General features: G+C 45.3%; 2 protein-coding genes and 1 long non-coding RNA gene across 8 annotated transcripts in view; 2 read left to right on the top strand and 1 right to left on the bottom strand.

Moving 5' to 3' along the window:
• DOCK8 (dedicator of cytokinesis 8) overlaps positions 1-8,205 on the top strand; it is a 201,185-nt gene extending 192,980 nt beyond the window's left edge. For all 3 annotated transcript variants that reach the window (XM_072959507.1, XM_006217184.4, XM_072959506.1), the window contains 2 exons: positions 6,510-6,680; positions 7,081-8,205. In XM_072959507.1, the coding sequence (XP_072815608.1) occupies positions 6,510-6,680; positions 7,081-7,141 (232 nt within the window). In that variant the 3' untranslated portion in view covers positions 7,142-8,205. The remainder of the gene's footprint in view (positions 1-6,509; positions 6,681-7,080) is intronic.
• LOC140696043 (uncharacterized) lies at positions 4,850-12,316 on the bottom strand. Of its 4 annotated transcripts, none has more exons than XR_012071985.1 (5): positions 11,428-12,316; positions 9,697-10,758; positions 9,163-9,469; positions 6,503-6,664; positions 4,850-5,060 (listed from the first exon to the last, which is right to left on the bottom strand). It is a non-coding gene; the product is annotated as an uncharacterized lncRNA (long non-coding RNA). The 4 variants fall into 4 exon arrangements; XR_012071987.1 differs by having other exon boundaries at positions 9,163-9,435; XR_012071986.1 differs by having other exon boundaries at positions 9,163-9,816; positions 10,605-10,758.
• A 754-nt stretch (positions 12,317-13,070) lies between these two features.
• KANK1 (KN motif and ankyrin repeat domains 1) overlaps positions 13,071-17,914 on the top strand; it is a 203,995-nt gene continuing 199,151 nt past the window's right edge. Inside the window, exon 1 of the mRNA XM_072959510.1 lies at positions 13,071-13,193. The gene's annotated coding sequence lies outside the window, so the exon portion shown is untranslated. The remainder of the gene's footprint in view (positions 13,194-17,914) is intronic.

Raw genomic sequence — 17,914 nt, 5'->3', positions numbered from 1 at the left:
GGTGGCTGGGGGAGGCTTTGTCAAAAACATCACTTAAACTTTGTCTTGAGTATAGGGGTGGTAGGAAGAGGATAGCAGGAAAATAGAGCCATTACTGGTGAAGGGAGGACAAGACTCAGAGGCAGGGATGTCTGTGATGCGTCTGGGCTCCTCTGAGTTGGCAGGAGCGGTGCATTCTGTGGGCATGCCATCACGAGGACGAGAGCCTGGGGAGACAGGTCATTGGAAAACAGGACTCTGAACAGACTATAAATGTAAAGGGAAGCTTGTTAAGATAAGTGATTTTTTTGTGTTTTAGTTAGTGCGTCCTTATAAAATCCCAGCTGAACATGCATTTCTAATGAGCTCCCGGCCCCAGGACAAATGACTGCAGAGAGCCCCGGGGCTGGGTACAGCTAGTCCCAGGCACGTCGCACAAAAGGAAGTGGGTTTTCTTAGGGATAGTCTTTTAGCAAAGTCACGTATTAAACTTTTGATGGTAAAGTTATCTTTCTCCCCTAATAGCGGGCAAACATGCCGGATTTTCACAATCAAATTCACCGCATGAAAAGTTGTTCTCTAACCCTCCCAGTGATTCATATGGGAAATCAGGCTTCTCCACCGCTGGGTGGGCCACTGCCCTGTTCTAGCAATGCCACAAGAATAGGCATCAGTGCTTCTCAAACTTGGCCGTGCAAACAAATGACCTGGGGATCTTGTCAAAATGCAGGCTCTGATTCAGTAGGTCTGGGGTGGGCCTAAGACTCTGCATTTCTAACAAGCTCCCAGGTGCTGAAGCTCCTGGATGAGTAGAAGCTGTTAAGTTGCAGAGTTGCTTATTGCCCACATCTCACATTTCTTCCTCCCTCCCTCCTCATGGGCTTCATCCCTCAGGCCACGCCTGTTCCCATGCCTTCCCTTTCCTCCCTTCAAAACAGCAAATGTGCCCATGCTGTTACACTTTGGAACAACTATAGGTGTCATTCGTTCATTCAGCAAAAGCTGGCTGAGCCCATACTTTGTTCCAGGCACCGTCCTACACGTGTGCAAGTACGAAGTCCCAGTACAAGTGAGACACGTCTACAGGCAAAACAATGCTTCTGCTCACTATTTCATTGTCCAAGTCAAAGTACATTGACTTCTACTTTATTTCACATAGACCAAAAGTAGGCGAGACTGTGGTGAAGGCTGCATAACTGTATCAATCTCCTAAAACTCATCAGCTGTATATTTAAAGGAGTGAATGTGATGATCTGTAACTTACACCCTAAATACAAGTAGCAGGTGAGGAAACCTTCCTTTCCTCCTTTGCTTAATTACTTCTCAAGTCCAATCAGCAAGTTACAGCTTTGTAATGAACAGAGGAACTGTGCTGTCAAGTTGTTTGCACTGTTGTGTTTTCTCCCCACTGCTGCTGTCAGCAGAGTTGACACAGGAGTGGAAAATGTTTGGGGATGAAACTGTTCTCAGGTTTTACCTTGAGTGAGTTCCAGCTGCTCAGCAGACTGGGGCTGGAGGTCGATAAGCCTAGATTTCCAAGGTGAACATAAGTGAGCCTTCCGATGCTGACTGCTAATAGCGGAAATGCATGCTTGCCGGGTACACTGCGGCTGGGCCCCACTGCTGGGCAGTGGCCTTTCTGACTCAGCTGTAGCAGAACCGGATAGAGCCAGGAAGAACCTGGCAGGCTGACTTGCTGCAGCTGATGCTCATCCAGCCAGTCCTGCAGTTCTTCAGATAGTTGCCAGTTGGGACCTCGATCCCCTCCTCCTTTTTCTCACGATAAGAAAAAATATCAGGGTTTCAGAAGCCAAGATGAAGGGGTACAACATTCTGTTTCCCTCCTCTGCACCTCAAAGCACCCAGACCATTTTAAACACTGCCAGGCTGTGTTTTAAATTTTCTTCTTCTTACATTTCTGTCTTAGCTTGGGCCACTAGAAGAAAACACCACAGACTGAGTGCACAGTGCCAAAGGCTGGCAAGTCCAAGATTAAGGTGCAGTAGATTCTGTTCCTGGGAAAAACCCTCTTGCTGACTCACAAATGGCCATCTGCTCACTGTATACTTAGGATAGGGCTTGGCACATACTAAATGATCGAAAAGTATAACATGTTTTTACACTAGAGCGAAGTGGGGGTGACGGTGGACTGTCACCCCCACTTTGCTCTAGGAGAGGCAGGCCTCCTCACTCACAGCCACTTGGTCAGGTCATCACACACCCGACATCATTTCATCCCCATAAACCCATTTTATAGATGAAGGAAATGAGGTTAAAGGAGACTATGATTAGCCCAAGGTCACAAAGCAAGTAACTGGCAGAACCACGAATTAAACTAGTCTTCCATTGGGACAGGCTGCCCTTGGATCTGGGGTTTGGTAGAGGTCAGGCTGGGATGGAAGACATGAAGGGGGCAGAATTAGAGAAAGCCACTGGGAGGTACCCGGGGAGATGGCTCTGCCATGGGACCCTCACACCCACTGCAGCACTTCGGGTGGAAAGGCCGGATGCCCTTCAGTGCCCTGCCCCCAAATAATCCTCCCTTACCTTTAAGTGCCTGGAGCATATGTGTCACTCCAGTCACAGGAGGAGGATGGGGGCCAATCTCTTAGTTTCTCCAGTGTCTCTCCCCTCCTTCTAGCAGCTATGTTTTTTCAATGGGCCTCAGGTAGAAGCTTGCTAAAGTATTACTAGGAAGATGATCAGAAAGGCAGAATACCACAAACTGGGACTCCAGAGAGAATAGTTCCAACTTGAGACCAAGGCCTGGATTCTAGCTGCAAGGGTCAAGGTCTTTTCTAGGCAGCATTTGTAGTGTTGGGGTTAGAACTGGGGTTGTCGAGCCAGGTCACCTAGGTTCAAACACCCACTCTGCCTTAACTAGCTTTGTGACCTTTGGCAAGTTATGCAACCTCAGTTTCCCCAACTGTAAAATGGGAATAGTAGTCATAACTACCTCTTAAAGTTAGTATCAGGGTAAAAACAGTCAATTCATAGAGCTTAGGATACGGCTTGGCACATACTAAGTGACTGAAAAGTGTAACAGTATTCAGTGGGGCAAATAGAGACCCGACCAATTTGAGTAGGAAGGAGACTTAATCTGATTTAAATGTAGGCATTGTCTGCCCAAGACTTGTCTGCCCCCATAAGGTTTGTACCATAAGACATAGTGGGGCTGTTGAGATATCAGCCTGGGAGCAGCGGGATCCTGGATTTCCATCCACCTCTGCTGTTCCCACAGGTGTGTGACTCCAGGCAGGGCACTTCATCTCTTCACATCTTAGTTTCATTAACTATGGGGGAAGAAAGGGACTGGAATATAGAAATCTCTAATAGTCTATCATCATTTTCATATTGAATAGTTTCTGCACTCAGACTGGGCCTATCAGGAATAATAAAAATAGGTGTTCTAGATTTTAGCTATGCCCCAGTACTATTCTAAGCATTTTATATATTTAACTCATTTAATCTTTACAAACATTTATGAGGTCGGCTAGTATCACCTTCACATCACAGTGAAGAAATTAAGGCATGGAAAGCTTAAGTAACTTGCCTACTGTCACAAAGCCAGTAAGCAGCGAAGCAGAATTCAGAGCTGAGCACTCCAGCTCCAGAGTCTGTCCTTTTTGCTACAGTGCTGTGCTTTTCTCTCTAGGAATGACATTCAGTTGCTAGTAACAGAGAATGAAAGTAAGAGTGGCTTAAATAAGATGAAAACTTATTTTCTCTCGTATAAAATAAGATCAGAGATAGTCTTATCAGAGATGTGTGGTGGCCACATAAAGTCATCAGAGACCCTGGCTCTTTCCATTCTTTCACTCTGCTATCTTGGTTATGGTGTACCCATCCTCATAGCCACAAAATGGCTGCTAGGGCTCTGGCCATCGCAACCACATCCTAGGCAAGTATAAGGAATAGAAATGAGGAAAGAGCAAAAGGCTATCCCCACTAAAAGAGCTTTACCTAGTGATCTCATCTTATATCCCAGTCAGCTGTCCCTATCTGTAAGGGAGGCTAGGGAATGTAATTTTCCAGGTGGGTATACCACCTGGAGTTCTGTTACTAAGGAAGAGGGAATGGATGTTGAGAAAGCAACTAACAATTTTTTGCCATTCTGAGGGACTGATGTGTGAGCTGTGCTGAAGGAGTATCACCGAGGAGGGAGGGCAAGAAGTGCAGAAGGTGAGGGCTACATGACCACCCTCTCTGTAGAAGAGACACCTACCTCCTTAGATAGAGGACTGTGAAAGTTACAAAAGCCAGGCACCATGTTCTGGAGGCACAACTTCCTGCCTTTTCTAGTCCCCATCTGTCTGGTTTCTTTAGGATTCTGGCTGCTGAAAAACCCCAGCACATTGACTATAAGAGAATGCTTTTGTTCAGTGAATTTATCAACAAAGGGAGCCCCAAACGAGGTGGCTGTCTGGAACAGCGGTATCACTGAGTGAGAGTAGCACAATTCAGATGTTCGTGGACCTAATGAAAATGTTACAGATAAGACCATTAAAAAAAATTATTTGCAGTGTAGTTATATGATCCTGTGTACATTTCCCAAGAGATGTGGCTCTTTGGGAGGGAAGTTTAATGCATGGCTCACTTAAGTTTATGGGTTTAAATTAACACAGTGGAAATTAACTTTAATAAGAAAATCTAAAGAATATAATCCAAATGAAAGGAAGAAAGAAATGTGGAAAATGTACATGAAACAATTTTATAAGTTATAAAATTTGTTAAAATAGAAAGTTACTACAAATAGATGAATTTTTTCACTCCACTTATCTTTTTAAAACACTTGTCTTTTTAAAACACTATGCTTTAAATACACACACACACACATATATATATTACTTTGCAACAAACTACCCCAAAATTTAGTACCTTAAAATAACACCAAGGACATTTAATTATTATGTAGGTGGTTCTGGAGGTTGGCTAGGTGATTCGTGTTCAGACTCTAACTCAGTAGCAGTCAGATGGTGGCTGGGGCTTGAAGTATCCAAAGGCTTCCTCGCTCACATGTCTGGTGTCTGGGCTGAGAATACTCAAACAGCAGTTGGTTCAGGATTCCAAAGGTGCCTGTCCTGACAAGAGAGAGAGAAGAAAGGAGTAAGCACCAGGCAGAAGCTATATTGCCTTTTATTACCCAGTGGCACAGCATGACTTCCACCACGCTGCGTTCACCAAGGCAGTCATAAATGACCACCTGACTTTTGAAGGGAGTGTGGCAAGTTTCTGCAAGAGCACAGAGGATGGGCAATTATTGCTGTGGCCATTTAAAAAAAAATCTTAGCATCACAGCTTCTCAATGAATTGTCCCAACCACCCTCGGAGATTGTATGAGATTATGTCCCCATTTTACAGATGAGAGAACTGAGGATTTCAACAGTTAATTCATTGTGCTAATGAGTAGGAACTCAGTTTCAGCCCCAGCTCTGCCCACATGTAAAGCATCTAACCCAGTCTAGGGCACATAGTATGTGATCAGTATATGCTAAACTACCTATTATGACTTCTGATAATAAAAACCACAGAGAATGTAGTTACTTCTCCCCAGATTTGCAGAGTAGACATCCCCAAGTTAGCAGTTAGCTTCTGCAGCCCTTGCAGTCTGCCAACGTTACAAACCTGGGCCTTTAAATCACCTGAAACTATTTCATTTTACATGTGGTGGTAGCTCATAACTGTTAGTTGAGGCAATAAAAACAATAATAAGGGGTGATGTAGACTTCTCAGGATTCAAAGGCTACACACCTCCCCTTCTTACCTCTTCCCTGAAACCTTTGGTATGTAACCTTAGGTATCCTACAATTTGCTTCAATTGATGTCAAATTGAAAAGATGGGCAAAAATCCAGTTAAGGGAGTTTTTTTGGATTCTGGGGTGAATTAAATGGAGTCATTCTTCCACAGCAGGCTAATTCCATGATGAAGCTGTGGCCGCAGCTACATGCCACCCTCATTACCTTTGACTGTCATCCTGAACATGTTTAATAGAAATGATTAGGTAAAAAGGTCTGGGTGCCCCCATAACATAACTAAATCTGGCACCACTATTAGGAAAATAATTTAAACCACATTAATCACCGGGATCCTATTTGTCTGAAGGAAAATAGATTATTACTGTGTATTGTATGTCAGCTGAATTTCAACCATTGTGTTGTCCCTTCAAGGTTTGTCAAATGGTAAGTTCCCTTGGATAGAACAGTATAAAATAAAAGGTAAGGCTTCATCAAGTTTAAGTAACATGATTTTCTTCTATGGTATGTTCCACGTTGTCTGGGAGACAGACTCTGGGGCTGGAATACTCCCCCCTCTGAAGCCTGCTTTTCAGCTTACTGGCTTTGTGACACTAGGCAAGTTACTTAAGCTTTCTGTGCCTTAGTTTCTCCACCTGAGGTGTGACGGTGATACTAGCCGACCTCATAAATTTTTGTAAAGATTAAATTAGTTAAATATATGAAAATTTCTAAGCACTTCACGCGCATATGGAGTATCACCTCATTCTCTCCCCACCCTGATACTTGCCTCTCAGATGCGGTGAAGCCGTGGAAAAAAACAAGCGTCTCATCACGACAGACCAGAGGGAGTACCAGCAGGAACTCAAAAAGAACTACAACAAGCTGAAAGAGAGCCTCAGGCCAATGATCGAGCGGAAAATCCCAGAACTCTACAAGCCGCTGTTCAGAGCTGAGAGTCAAAAGAGGTAAGAGGAGGATGAAGGGTAAGGCGCGAGGCTCAGCAATCAGACGCGCAGGACCCGGGCGAGCGGGGGCGGGCCTGGAGTCAGGGAAGCCGCCAGAGCGCGCGCGACCCGCTCCGCCGGCGTCCTGATCCCCTCCCCGCTCCGCGCCTCCTCCTCGAGCTTCCCGAGGCCCCTGCACGCGGCCTCTGCCCGCCGTCTTCCCAGGGCCCAATTGCTGCCTGCGTTTCTTTCCGCACAGTGTGAAGGGATGGCGGCATCTTCCCTTATTTACGTATTTATTGGGTTCTCCATGATTGGTGACCTTTTCTAGTGAGTGATTTTTCCCTCCTCCCTCTTTCTAAAAGGCTAATTGATCTTTCTTTCCTCTGTTTTCTCTCTCCCTCTCTCTCTGTAATTTCAGAGACTCCTTCCACAGATCTAGTTTCAGGAAATGTGAAACCCAGTTGTCACAGGGCAGCTGAGGAAAGCTATCTTCACCCATGAAGACTGAGGCCCTATGACCCCGAAGAAGGACCCGCTGGTACATAAATCATAGGACATTTACCACACAGGACAGATCACATCCTCCCTGACCAGACAGCATTCTGGAAGCTTTGGGATCCAAGTGACGATGGCAATTACATCCTAATGGGGTCTGACCAGATTTGGGGCGTGCTAGGCAATGGAAGTAGTGGAGTATGGTTCATCAGAGGTGCCGGTATATTTATTACGGCATGTTGTTTTCCCATTATCGCGCAAAACAAGGCATAAACAGCATCTCCTGCTGAATGGTCAGTCACCATCTAGCCAAGGGGTGACTTCCTCTCACCTGTATTTAAATTTAATCTGTACTTAGATAAACCCAAATTGCCCTATGAAAAATGGAAATAGTTGTCCAACAACCTGTGCAAGCAAACTTCACTCCTTATTTATAGGAAAGGAGAGTGAGCTTGCTGGAATGCAAAACCTTTCAATAAATCTGTGAGGGGAGGCCTTACTAGAAATCAAAAAATCATGAAGGCTGGAAATTTGGGGATGGATTCATTATTTGTGAATTTGTTACCCCTTGGGTAACGGTGGACTAATTGTTGTGTAGTTATTTTTGCTTTACCGTTCTGTTATGTTAAGTTAATTTAACATGCGCTTATAGAAGAGCACTGTGGAAGCACTGATACAGCAGACGCATGGTACGCTGAGCGACCTGCTGAAAGTTGCACGTGCTGCAGTTCCTTAAATTGAAAGAATTTTCCTCTAAAGTTTTGCATTTTCCTTATGTTTGCTCTTGCTTTCTCTTTTTCTCCCCTTCTCTGGGGCCAATTTATTTTTATAGAAGGAGAATATTTCTGCTTTCATTTCTGAACATTGTGCTGTCCATCAGCATATGTACATCAGCTACAGAATATATTCAGCTTTGGATTCTTTTGACAATGTACTTTAGGAGAAAGATGAACAAAGTTCTTATTTGAGAATTAAATTATATATTTTTAATATGACTGATTACCTTGACTGGTACTCAAAATGTAATAAGAATTGGAAGCAAAATGTCTCCCTTTGCAATGTGTGTTTTTCATTTTGACAACTCGTAACTCTTGTAAAACACTTCAGAGAAGAAGAAAGATGCATAACCATGGCCTTGGTCAAACAGTGCTACCCAGGATCCCACCTCGTATGCAGTATTTAATCTTGCTGGTCACGAGAGAGAATGTAATATGGATTATTCCAGAACTTTTTGTGTACACCATCAGGTATGCATGAATTTATAGTCTATAGTCCTAATCTATAGTCCTCTTTATAGTCTGAAAGAGGACTTTTTTTTTTAATTACTTAAGCTTACCAGTTTAAGTGGCAAACTTTTTGTTTCTTGGGCATTTGGGGCAGAACTCTTTCTAAAGTAATTATGTATTTAATTGCTTTCTTAAATGAGTATGCATTGACATACTTTAATTCCATATGTTGTTTAGTTTCTTCTGTGTGAGAGACCAAGATCCAACAACACTGTAACTGCCCTCCAGAGTACCTCATTCAGTGAGGAAGAGCATCTCATCTGTGTGTACGTGGCCATAATACCCAGCAGACTAGGACAGGCCCCATGGAGTGTAACCTTTTCTGAGTGACTCCAGGATCACCATTATCAACACCTGTTGTATTTTGCCTCAAACAGTAAGGGTTAGGTATTATGTAGGGCTGGCTTTTAGCTCTAAGAGCCCTAATAATCCTGTGACCTAAAATACTCCAGATTAAATGTCCTCTGCTTTTAGATACCAAGGGCTGGGGCAATCAACCTCAAGTAAAATCTATAACCCAACTCATGGGTACCCCGTGGCACTCCATTTGGGAAGCCCTGGCCTAAGAGTAGTTCTCGGTTGGCAATCTTTTATAAGGGACAGAAAACTAAGCTCAAGTCAATGTTTTCAAAGAGGGTAGTGTAGTTTACTGGGACATTTAACAGATTAACCTAGAGGTGGAATTGGTTCAGACCCAGCTCGATTCAGGGCCCACATACCATGTCCTGGGTCCATTTTTCATCTCTGCCTTCTCTTGTGTGGCTCCATCCTCAGGCTTTCAGCAGTGGTTCCTGGAAATTCCAGGCTCATCCATCATGACGAAGGCAGTCCTGAGCCTCACAACCTCATACCACCAAGCTCCACAAAGAAAAGAAGTTCTGGGTTCCAGAATTCCCAAATTCTTTGGGTTTGCTCTGATTGGAGTGGCTCATGCTAATCAAGGTTCTCCCCTCGCAGTAGAAGCAGGGTCAATACCGACTCAAACCACAGGGCTAGCGATAGACAGATGGGTAGTTCCTCAGGGAACTGGGAGGAAAGGGGAAAAGAAGCATAACAAACCACAGGGGTTCCCTGCGGAACATTTTGCTTCAAAGTAAATGCATTCAGAAGAAGGAACTTGTAGGGAGCTCAGGATTACAGGGTTTTTTTTTTTTCATATCATGTTCACAACCACTGATCTGGAAGGACCATCCCTAGGAGGGGAGATGAAAAGGATATGCCATACATGAAGGAGGACGCAAGGCTTATCATACCTTGAAGAAGAGTGGGGACTGGGACAGATAGGGGTGGACACTTCCATCCTCGGGAGTGTCTTGCCAAAAATGATGCAGATGATCAGGAATCAGAACTATAGAGCTGAGCGGGAAGGGGCACTGAGAGAAAAGTGAGAGCAACAGGGAAAATGGAATAAAATTAGGTTTGAGTGGATAAAGTCAAGCATCAAAATTATGTCTCACCCTCATCTCTGTGTCCTCGGTGCCTGGCCTATTGTGGGCACTCCACGAATGTTTGTTAATGACCAAAATACTGAATGAAAGTGGTCATCAGTGATGATTTCTGCCAGACTATTCCTCTTGTATCTCTGGGCCAAAAGCACCTAACAGGATAGACGATTTGGGTCAACTAGCCCGGAGGAATGTTCCCTCTAGACTTTACCTATTATCAATGAATGCATGGGCAGGAATTATGAGGATTTGTCCCCCTTTTCTGCTGTTTTCCTTTGAGTCACCATAGACCTTATCCTTAATAAGAATCACAGCACCTGATTAAAAAGCCAGGGCTCAGATGGTCACTACGTTTTCTGCTATGGAATTGGTGAAGGAAATGTAGCAGAGCCTCAGCTGAAAACTTTTCAGAAAGTTGTCTACATTCCTACGTTCTTGGGGGAGCAGTGCTCTCCCTGGAATGATGCGACTGAGTCCAACCCAGTTCCTGATCTGATAATGATCTTTGTGACATTAGCTTGACAGCTAAATGGCTTTCGTCTTTACTGTTTTCCTCCAAAACATTGGAAGTTGGCAAGTCGCTGGTTGCCAGGGTAAGGGAGCAATTAGCAAGGTGGTAGAGTTCTGAAGGGTACAGCTGAGGAACCAGCTCTCTTGTCCCTTGTCATTTCCTTTCTGCAACCAGAGAACATGACATGAACAAACTGTTCTTTTACCTAACAGGATTATCAGGGTAATTAGTGAGATTAAAAAAAGAAAGAAGGAAAGCCTGTGTGACTGCAGAAGGTTTCTGGACGAAGGAGCAGAAGTCCCACTTTCTTATTCTTCCACTCTCTAGTCCTGCAACTCTCTGAGCTTCAGGTCTTTTCACTGTAAAAAAAAAAAAAAAAGGATGAGTTGCTCTGTCTTCTCCCAACCTGCTGAGGAAATCCAGTGAGACAATTACCGCATGGGAACATGTTTTGGCGACTCAAATGTGCTGCCCCGTGTGTGAGGAAGCATTATTTACAACTGACACCTCCAGAAAGTTTAGCTAGGCCCTCACACATTGCATTCACTGTTGGCAGCAAGGATCAAAAGCAGGCCAAAGGTGCAGGCAGGACAGAGGCCTGACTTACCAGAAAGTAAATGCCTGGTCTATTCAACCTGCAGTGCCAGTTTACATGGTCTGGTCAAGGCCAAAACAAGGGCCTTCAGGGTAGAAGGAAGAAAGGGCATCAGTGGAACTGAGAGGGTGCACAGTGGCGCCTGGAAACCCAATCCGACACGGCTTCCCTTTTCCTCAAGTGCAGCATGTTTCCAGTGCATTCCTCTGGAAGGTAAATACACAGATTCTAACAGCCCACCTGTGGCCCCCAGCCTGTAAGTGCTCCCTGAGGGTATCAAAGCACACCGACTTCCACTTGAAACAGAGCCAGTGAGAGGCAAGTTTCCCCAAAAGTAATAAGGAAGAAAGAGAGGACTTGGCAGCCACGACGGATTTGCAATAATTGAGCTGCCTTTCTGGTTGAGAAGCCCAGGGTTTATGGGCAGCCTCACCTGCCCCACTGCACCGGCTCCAACTTTGCGGCCAGAGCGCGAAAGTCTCCAGATACATATCAAGCCAAAAGTTTCTAAAGAGGACCGCGTGGAGGCAAGCAACTGATTAGGAAATTCAATGGCCCTAATCCATCGAGAACTGAGGGCAAGGCACCCCAACAAGCGCAGCTGTTTAAACGCGGGTTAGAGAAATCAAGCACACCTCCCCCGCCCCGCCCCCACCCCCCCGGGGTGTTTACTGCGCATGCGCGAGCGGCGGGAGTTTGTGTTAGGAGCGAAAAAGTGCTCGGTCTCTCAGGCAGTGAGTGAGTAGCTGGAAACTGGGAAACGGGGGTGCTGTACAGCATCAACGAGGGATTCGGGGAGGCTCGGGGGCCTTATTTCTCAGGAATTGTGAAGCTACAGGAAAAGCAGTTGAAGTGGGAATCAAGTAAAGTAATAGTGTGGGAAATGGGCATAGTCCTAAAATCTCCTTCCTGGGACTCCTGCGACTGGAGGATCCCAGGAAGTGCAAGTAAATGTGTATTTGGAATGAAAGGGTGGGAGGAAGTGTGTGTTGGCCGGGGGTGGGGGTGTCTAGTGAAGTCTCTGGACGGGAACCTCCCCCTGGCGCCCGGGCTTGGTTTCAGCTGCCGGAACTCTGAATCTCAGGGCAGGCTCGCACGGTGGAGGACAAGCCGGGCAGGCCTTCCTGCAGATGCGGAAGCAAGACCCAGTCCCTGCCCGGGGAAGAGCAGACCCACTCCAGTAGAGGCACGTGTGCACACAGCTTTTGTTGAAGTTTGAAAGGGTCCCCACCCTCCATTCCACCTGAACTCCAACTTGGAACGTAGCCGCAGCCTAATCCCCACCCCTTCTTGAAACCTTTCTCCCATCCCTCCACCCCTTGCTGGCCCGTCACGCTCTGGTTTTATCTGTGTGGACTGTCCCCTCCACTTGATTAGAAGTTCCTTGAGGCCAGGAACTATCCCTCTTTTTATCAGTGAAGAGATTGAAGATCAGGAAGTTCTTATCCAAGTAGACACTAGCCATCCTGGGTAGTTCAGACAGACCTGTTCGTAGTTCTTATGTTCTCCAACTAAATAATGCCATGTTTACTGTTTTGCATGGGGCTAGTCAGAGTCAGATTGATAGAGAAAATATAATTTCTTCAAATAAAACTAGATTGTGTTGTCACTGGGTAATATGAAAGCTCACTTGGTTGCTTGTTTTTAAGGTAATACATGAAAAAAATCTCCTATAGTTCTCATTGGTGGGAAACTGCAGTGGGATCTTATCCCCCCACCAATGTCTCCTTCACCTACTAGACTGAACCTGTCTTTCAGAGCCAACAAAGCTGGACACCCAAAAACCCCAGCCCCAGCAGAGGCAGTGAATATTGGGTACGGGGAGGTGCACAGGGAGGTTCCCAAGAGAGGCATAAAGACACTGGACGAGGGTGTGAAAGAAGGAACTGTAAGGGGGTAGGATGGGAGCGATGGAGAGGGGAGCACACTGAGGACAGAGTTCAAGAGGTGGCACTGTCAGTGTAGGAATCCCTCCTTCTGGGAGCCGAAGTCAGCCGTCTTCCCTGGCATGGGACAGAGTCAAGTCAGATAAAGTCGCTGTTTCTGGTCCTTCCTCACTCAGCTGTTCTGTGATGCTAACTGACATTTTAGTAAGAGAATGCAGTTTCCAAAACCTCCATCATAGTGGATGTTGCCATCTGAGGACACGCCATCTGAGAACCATCCAGCAAGGACCAGAACTGACTCCCTGGGCACAAGGTACAGTAGAAAGAAATCCAATCCCCACATTCTCCTCTTCCTTTGCTTCAATACTCTTCTTCTGTAGAGCAAGAAGTGGCTTTATGTGATTGAGAAGAAGGGCTCTGCTCCTCTAGGGCCAAGTTATATCTCCAAAGGCCCAGACAAGGCCTTGTAACTAACTATGGGCACTTTGTAAGCAGCTGATGAGTGAAGATAGGCATTGCCACCGGGTTATACGTCCTACCTTATCCGCAGCCCCTGCCCTGCCCACATCCTTGGAAGGGGCATGTGTCTCTTCTGAGTGACCAGGTTCCTGCTATCCCCCCTGGACCATGGCTGACTGACCTAGGAAACCAGTGTGATCTGAGGGGCACGGCGTAGCCTCGGGCCCTGAGTTTCTAACTCTCATTTCCACTTTCCTGATGTGTAGTTTCCCAAGTGTCCTCACATATTCCATGGTTGAAATGTTTGACAGGGAAATGATCACCTTGTGAAAGACTCCTAATGGGACACCAGCACATCACAGCTCTATCTTTTACCATAATTCTTACAGTCCTTGGTGACCTAGAAGTGTCCTAAAATGAGGCTTATGCTGGTTTTCTGATAGGGATTCTATTCAGAAAATTTGCTGTAGTTAGCTAGGAATAGTCACCACTTATTTATATGTGTGTTATCCCCCAACAAACCTCAGGCATCTGTGGTCATCTGAGAATGATCTGGGAATGTGTCCAGGCAGTGATCTTGTATGAGAAGGAACAAGAGTTAATTTCAACATGAGATTAAGCCAGAGTTAATTAAGAAGCTGAAACAGCTGTCCCTATGTGATGGCATCTAACAAAAAAAGACTTTCTATTTATATTATTCACTGTTTTGAATTTTCTTTGCTGAGCCTTCTTGAGTGTCATCAAGGGGTGAGTGACTGTGCAGGTAGGTGCCTGACTGTCTGTCTGACTGTCTGACTGTGGGTGGTGAACTCATCATGCTAGGTCAGCCATGAGATCAAGATTAAATGCTAAGTCAGCCTTAAGTGAAATAGTGACATTCCCCAGCACAGAGGAGGGCAATGTGGGCTAGTGTTTATGAGCGCAGCTCTGGAATCTAAGACGCTGAGGTTCAATTCCTAGTCCCGCCTCTTACTCATTAGTGATTGCAGTGGACTGAATGTTTGTGTCCCCGCAAAGTTCATCTTTCAAAACCCTAACCCCCGATGTGACAGAGAGGGTGGGGGCTTGTGGAGCTGATTAGATCCTGAAGGTGAAGCCCTCATGAATGGGATTAGTGACCCTATAAAAGGGACCCCAGAGAGCTCTCTCACTGTTTCTGCCATGGGAGGATACAGTGAGAAATAGGTAATCTGCAACCCAGAACAGAGTTCTCACCCGATACTGAGTCTGCCCTGGGCCTTGATCTCACACTTCTAGCCTCCAAACTGTGAGAAAAAGTTTTCTGTTGTTTATAAGCCACTGAGTCTATGGTACCTTGTTATGGCAGCCCAAATGGCCTAAGATAGAGATGTTGGACAAATTGATGAACCTTGTAAGCCTTGTCTATAAAGTGAGATATGTGAGGACTAAGTGAGATAACCCATGTGACACAGTCGACAAGGGGCCAGGCCTTGAACAAGGGCTTAATAAATTTCAGCTATTGTTTTATTTGCTGAGCGAAATAGGTGAATGTTCAGTCTTTGACACCCCCCACCTTTTCCCTCCTGTCCTTTCTCCAAAACTGTACGTGTGCAGTTTGTGTCTTGCGCACACTCTCCATCGTCTGCCATTTTGTTGTCCCCCCCTTGCTACCCAGCCCCTCTTTTCTCTCTCTATTGCCACATCCCTTCAGCTTCCTCCCCCGAATTGGGGATGAGCACAGGAGAGATCAGAGGAGATCAAAAGGCAGAGAGATTCTGGTGTTAGGGTGACAGTGCAGCACTCGGGGGCTGTCTGGACGTTCCCATCGCTGAGGATAGCATTTTCCCAGGATTCCTAACATAAGGAGAAACGTTAGCCCCCACTTGAGGACATCCAAACCCCTTATTTTATGGGTAAGGAAACTAACCTATAGAGAGGACCTTCCATGGCCTCCTCATGGTATTGGCCAAGCCTGAGCCGGAGCCCAGGTCTCCCAGATTCCCGCCCAAGAGAAAAGGAGAATGACAACCCCATGTTTCCATCTCAACCAGGATCTCCTGTCTTCCCGAAGCATTTCACCTACTTTCTTGCTCAGCTGTGGAAATATCTAATTGTACCAAGATTTTGTACCACAACGGACCTCTCATCTCTGTGTACTAAGATGCTCATCTCTTGGGACAGCAATAGAAATAATATTAATAAATAACTATTGCCTTCTTTTTGAGAGCTTACTACTTATCTTTAATTTAAAAATTATTTTTTATTTTTATTTTTTCCCCTTTAATGGAGGCATTGGGGGTTGAACCCAGGACCTCCTGCCCACCAAGCATGCATTCTGACCTATACCCCCACCCCTGAGAGCTTACTATTTTTTAAGCAGTGTGTTAAACACCAGCTTATCTTATTTAGTGGATTTTTAAAATAAATTTATTGTATTGAAATATAGTTGATTTATAATGTGTTAGTTTTAGGTGAACAGTAAAGCAATTCAGTAATACATATGCTTATTAGTGGATTTTTCTTTTTTGTCTTTTAAAGTTCTACATTTGCAGCTTTAGAATGAATGTTTGACTTTTGAGCCAAAGTGAGCAAAGCAAAAAAGGTAGAAATGGGTTTTCTAAAATGTTTTTCCCTAAATTAGTTCTGTTACATTGTATGAGCCATCTTTCTAAGCCCTAGTTTCTCATCTGTTCAGTGGGGACATGAACAGCTACAGGGTTATTGTCTGACACCAAGCATTCAATAAACAATAATAATTATTATTCCATTTTGCAGTTTGGGTAGGGGTTGTCAGGGAGATTGGGTGATGGGTGAAAAGTTAAAGGACATCATGGAAAGTCTGAAAAAAATGTAATAAGGCTAATATATTTTAAATATATTATTCTCTTTTATACTCTGAATGACTTTTCCCCTGCTCAGTTTGAGGTATCTCTGTGCCTCGGGGAGGACTGAGATTTTTGTAACAGGACTGCAAAGAGAAAAAAATGTACATGTCCAGCTTTTGACTTTCAAATTTGAGTTTCTAGAAAAACAGTCTTTAAATGCCAGAATTTGTAGAAAAAAGAAAAGGATTTTCTAAATTCCTGTCACTCCCATTAACATATCAATGGTCAGAAGACTGGACCTGAGCTCTAAGCCATTGGTAGAGAGAACTGAGGTTTGACCTAAGGGGTGTCCTTGCTGCACAGAAAAGATGGATTGTTTTTCGCTTCCAAACTGAGAGAGTGCCAGAAGAAAGGACAGAGGTTGGAGGAGGAAAAATGACTCGTTTGTACTGGCTTCTCCATTCAAGGCTGAGATCACAGATAGTAGATAAAGTGAGGGGAACGAGCCCTGAAAAGACAGGGAAACTGTCCTGCTCCTCACAAGACTCAGCCAAGGGACCCTCACACAAGCGGCCCCCACCAACGTGCAGCAAGGGGGGAGAAGGGAAGTACAGCATGGGTCCTTAGCATTCGGAGGAAGCCAAGAAGCAGCTTTCTCCAGTTGTCCCACATCTGGGTTTATCAGACACCAGTTGCCTCCACTGTGCTGACCAAGTTCAACCTCAAAGAGATCAAAGTCATAAACTAGGAGTGCACCCACGAGGAAGTTGGTGCCACATCTGCCCTGGCCCCAGGATTGGTCACCTGGGTCTGTCTCCAAAAAAAGGTAAGTGATGACATTGCCAAGGCAACCAGTGCCTGAAAGGGTCTAAGGATGACAGTGAAACTAAGCATTCAGAACAGACAGTGCAGACCGAGGTGGTACCTTCTGCCTCTTCCCTCATCATCAAAGCCTTCAAGTGACTACCAGAGACAGAAGGAAACAGAAAAACATTAAGCACAGTGGAAATAGCACTTTTGATGGGATCGTCAGCATTGCCAGACAGATGTGGCACCAATTTTTAGCCAGAGAACTCTCTGGAATCGTTAAGGAGATCCAGGGGCCTGCCCAGTCCATGGGCTGCAGTGTTGATGGCACCACCCTCATGACATTGTAGCTGACAGCAACAGTGGAATGTCCATCTAGTTAAGAACTGCAAAGAGAGATATTTCAATAAAGGATCATTTGACAGCTAAAACAACAACAACACAGCTGGTTATCAGGCAGGGGGTCTGTATGAGCCTCTCTCGGCCTGGGCCTCCTCAGGCCCAGGCGGCACAAGAAGGACTAAGCCATCTCACCCATCCTCCAGGATGTGGGTGCAGCTGAGTTGAGAGTCAGGCTGCCCAGATAAGGGATGGGCTGACCAGCCTAAGCCAGGGACCAGCTGAGACACAGTGCGGTTTGCAGGGTCACCAAAGCCAACTAGGGGCCATGTTGCCTGAAGAAAACATACAGCTAAAGTCGCAAGTTGTGTTTTATTCAGGGAACTTAAAACTGAGGACTGCAGCCTGGGAGACAACCTCTCAGATAGCTCTGAGGAACTACTCTGAAGAGGTAAGGGAGGAACCATGATATGTAGGAGTTTTTGCTGCAGTTGAACATCAGAAGATTACTGCTAATCACAAGAAACAGACATCTCCAGGTTGTGATTTTAGTGCTTTTTCTACAGGAACATGCAAGAGTCTGGGCTCTTTGCAGTTACTCCTTAGATATGCATCTTAACTATCTAAGGCCAGATCCTGTTTT

The sequence above is a fragment of the Vicugna pacos genome, chromosome 4 (genome assembly GCF_048564905.1).
Source record: "Vicugna pacos chromosome 4, VicPac4, whole genome shotgun sequence".
In the NCBI taxonomy this organism is placed as follows: Eukaryota; Metazoa; Chordata; class Mammalia; order Artiodactyla; family Camelidae; genus Vicugna; species Vicugna pacos.
The sequence above is the reverse complement of the archived record's forward strand: the minus strand, read 5'-3'. Positions and strand labels throughout refer to the sequence as shown.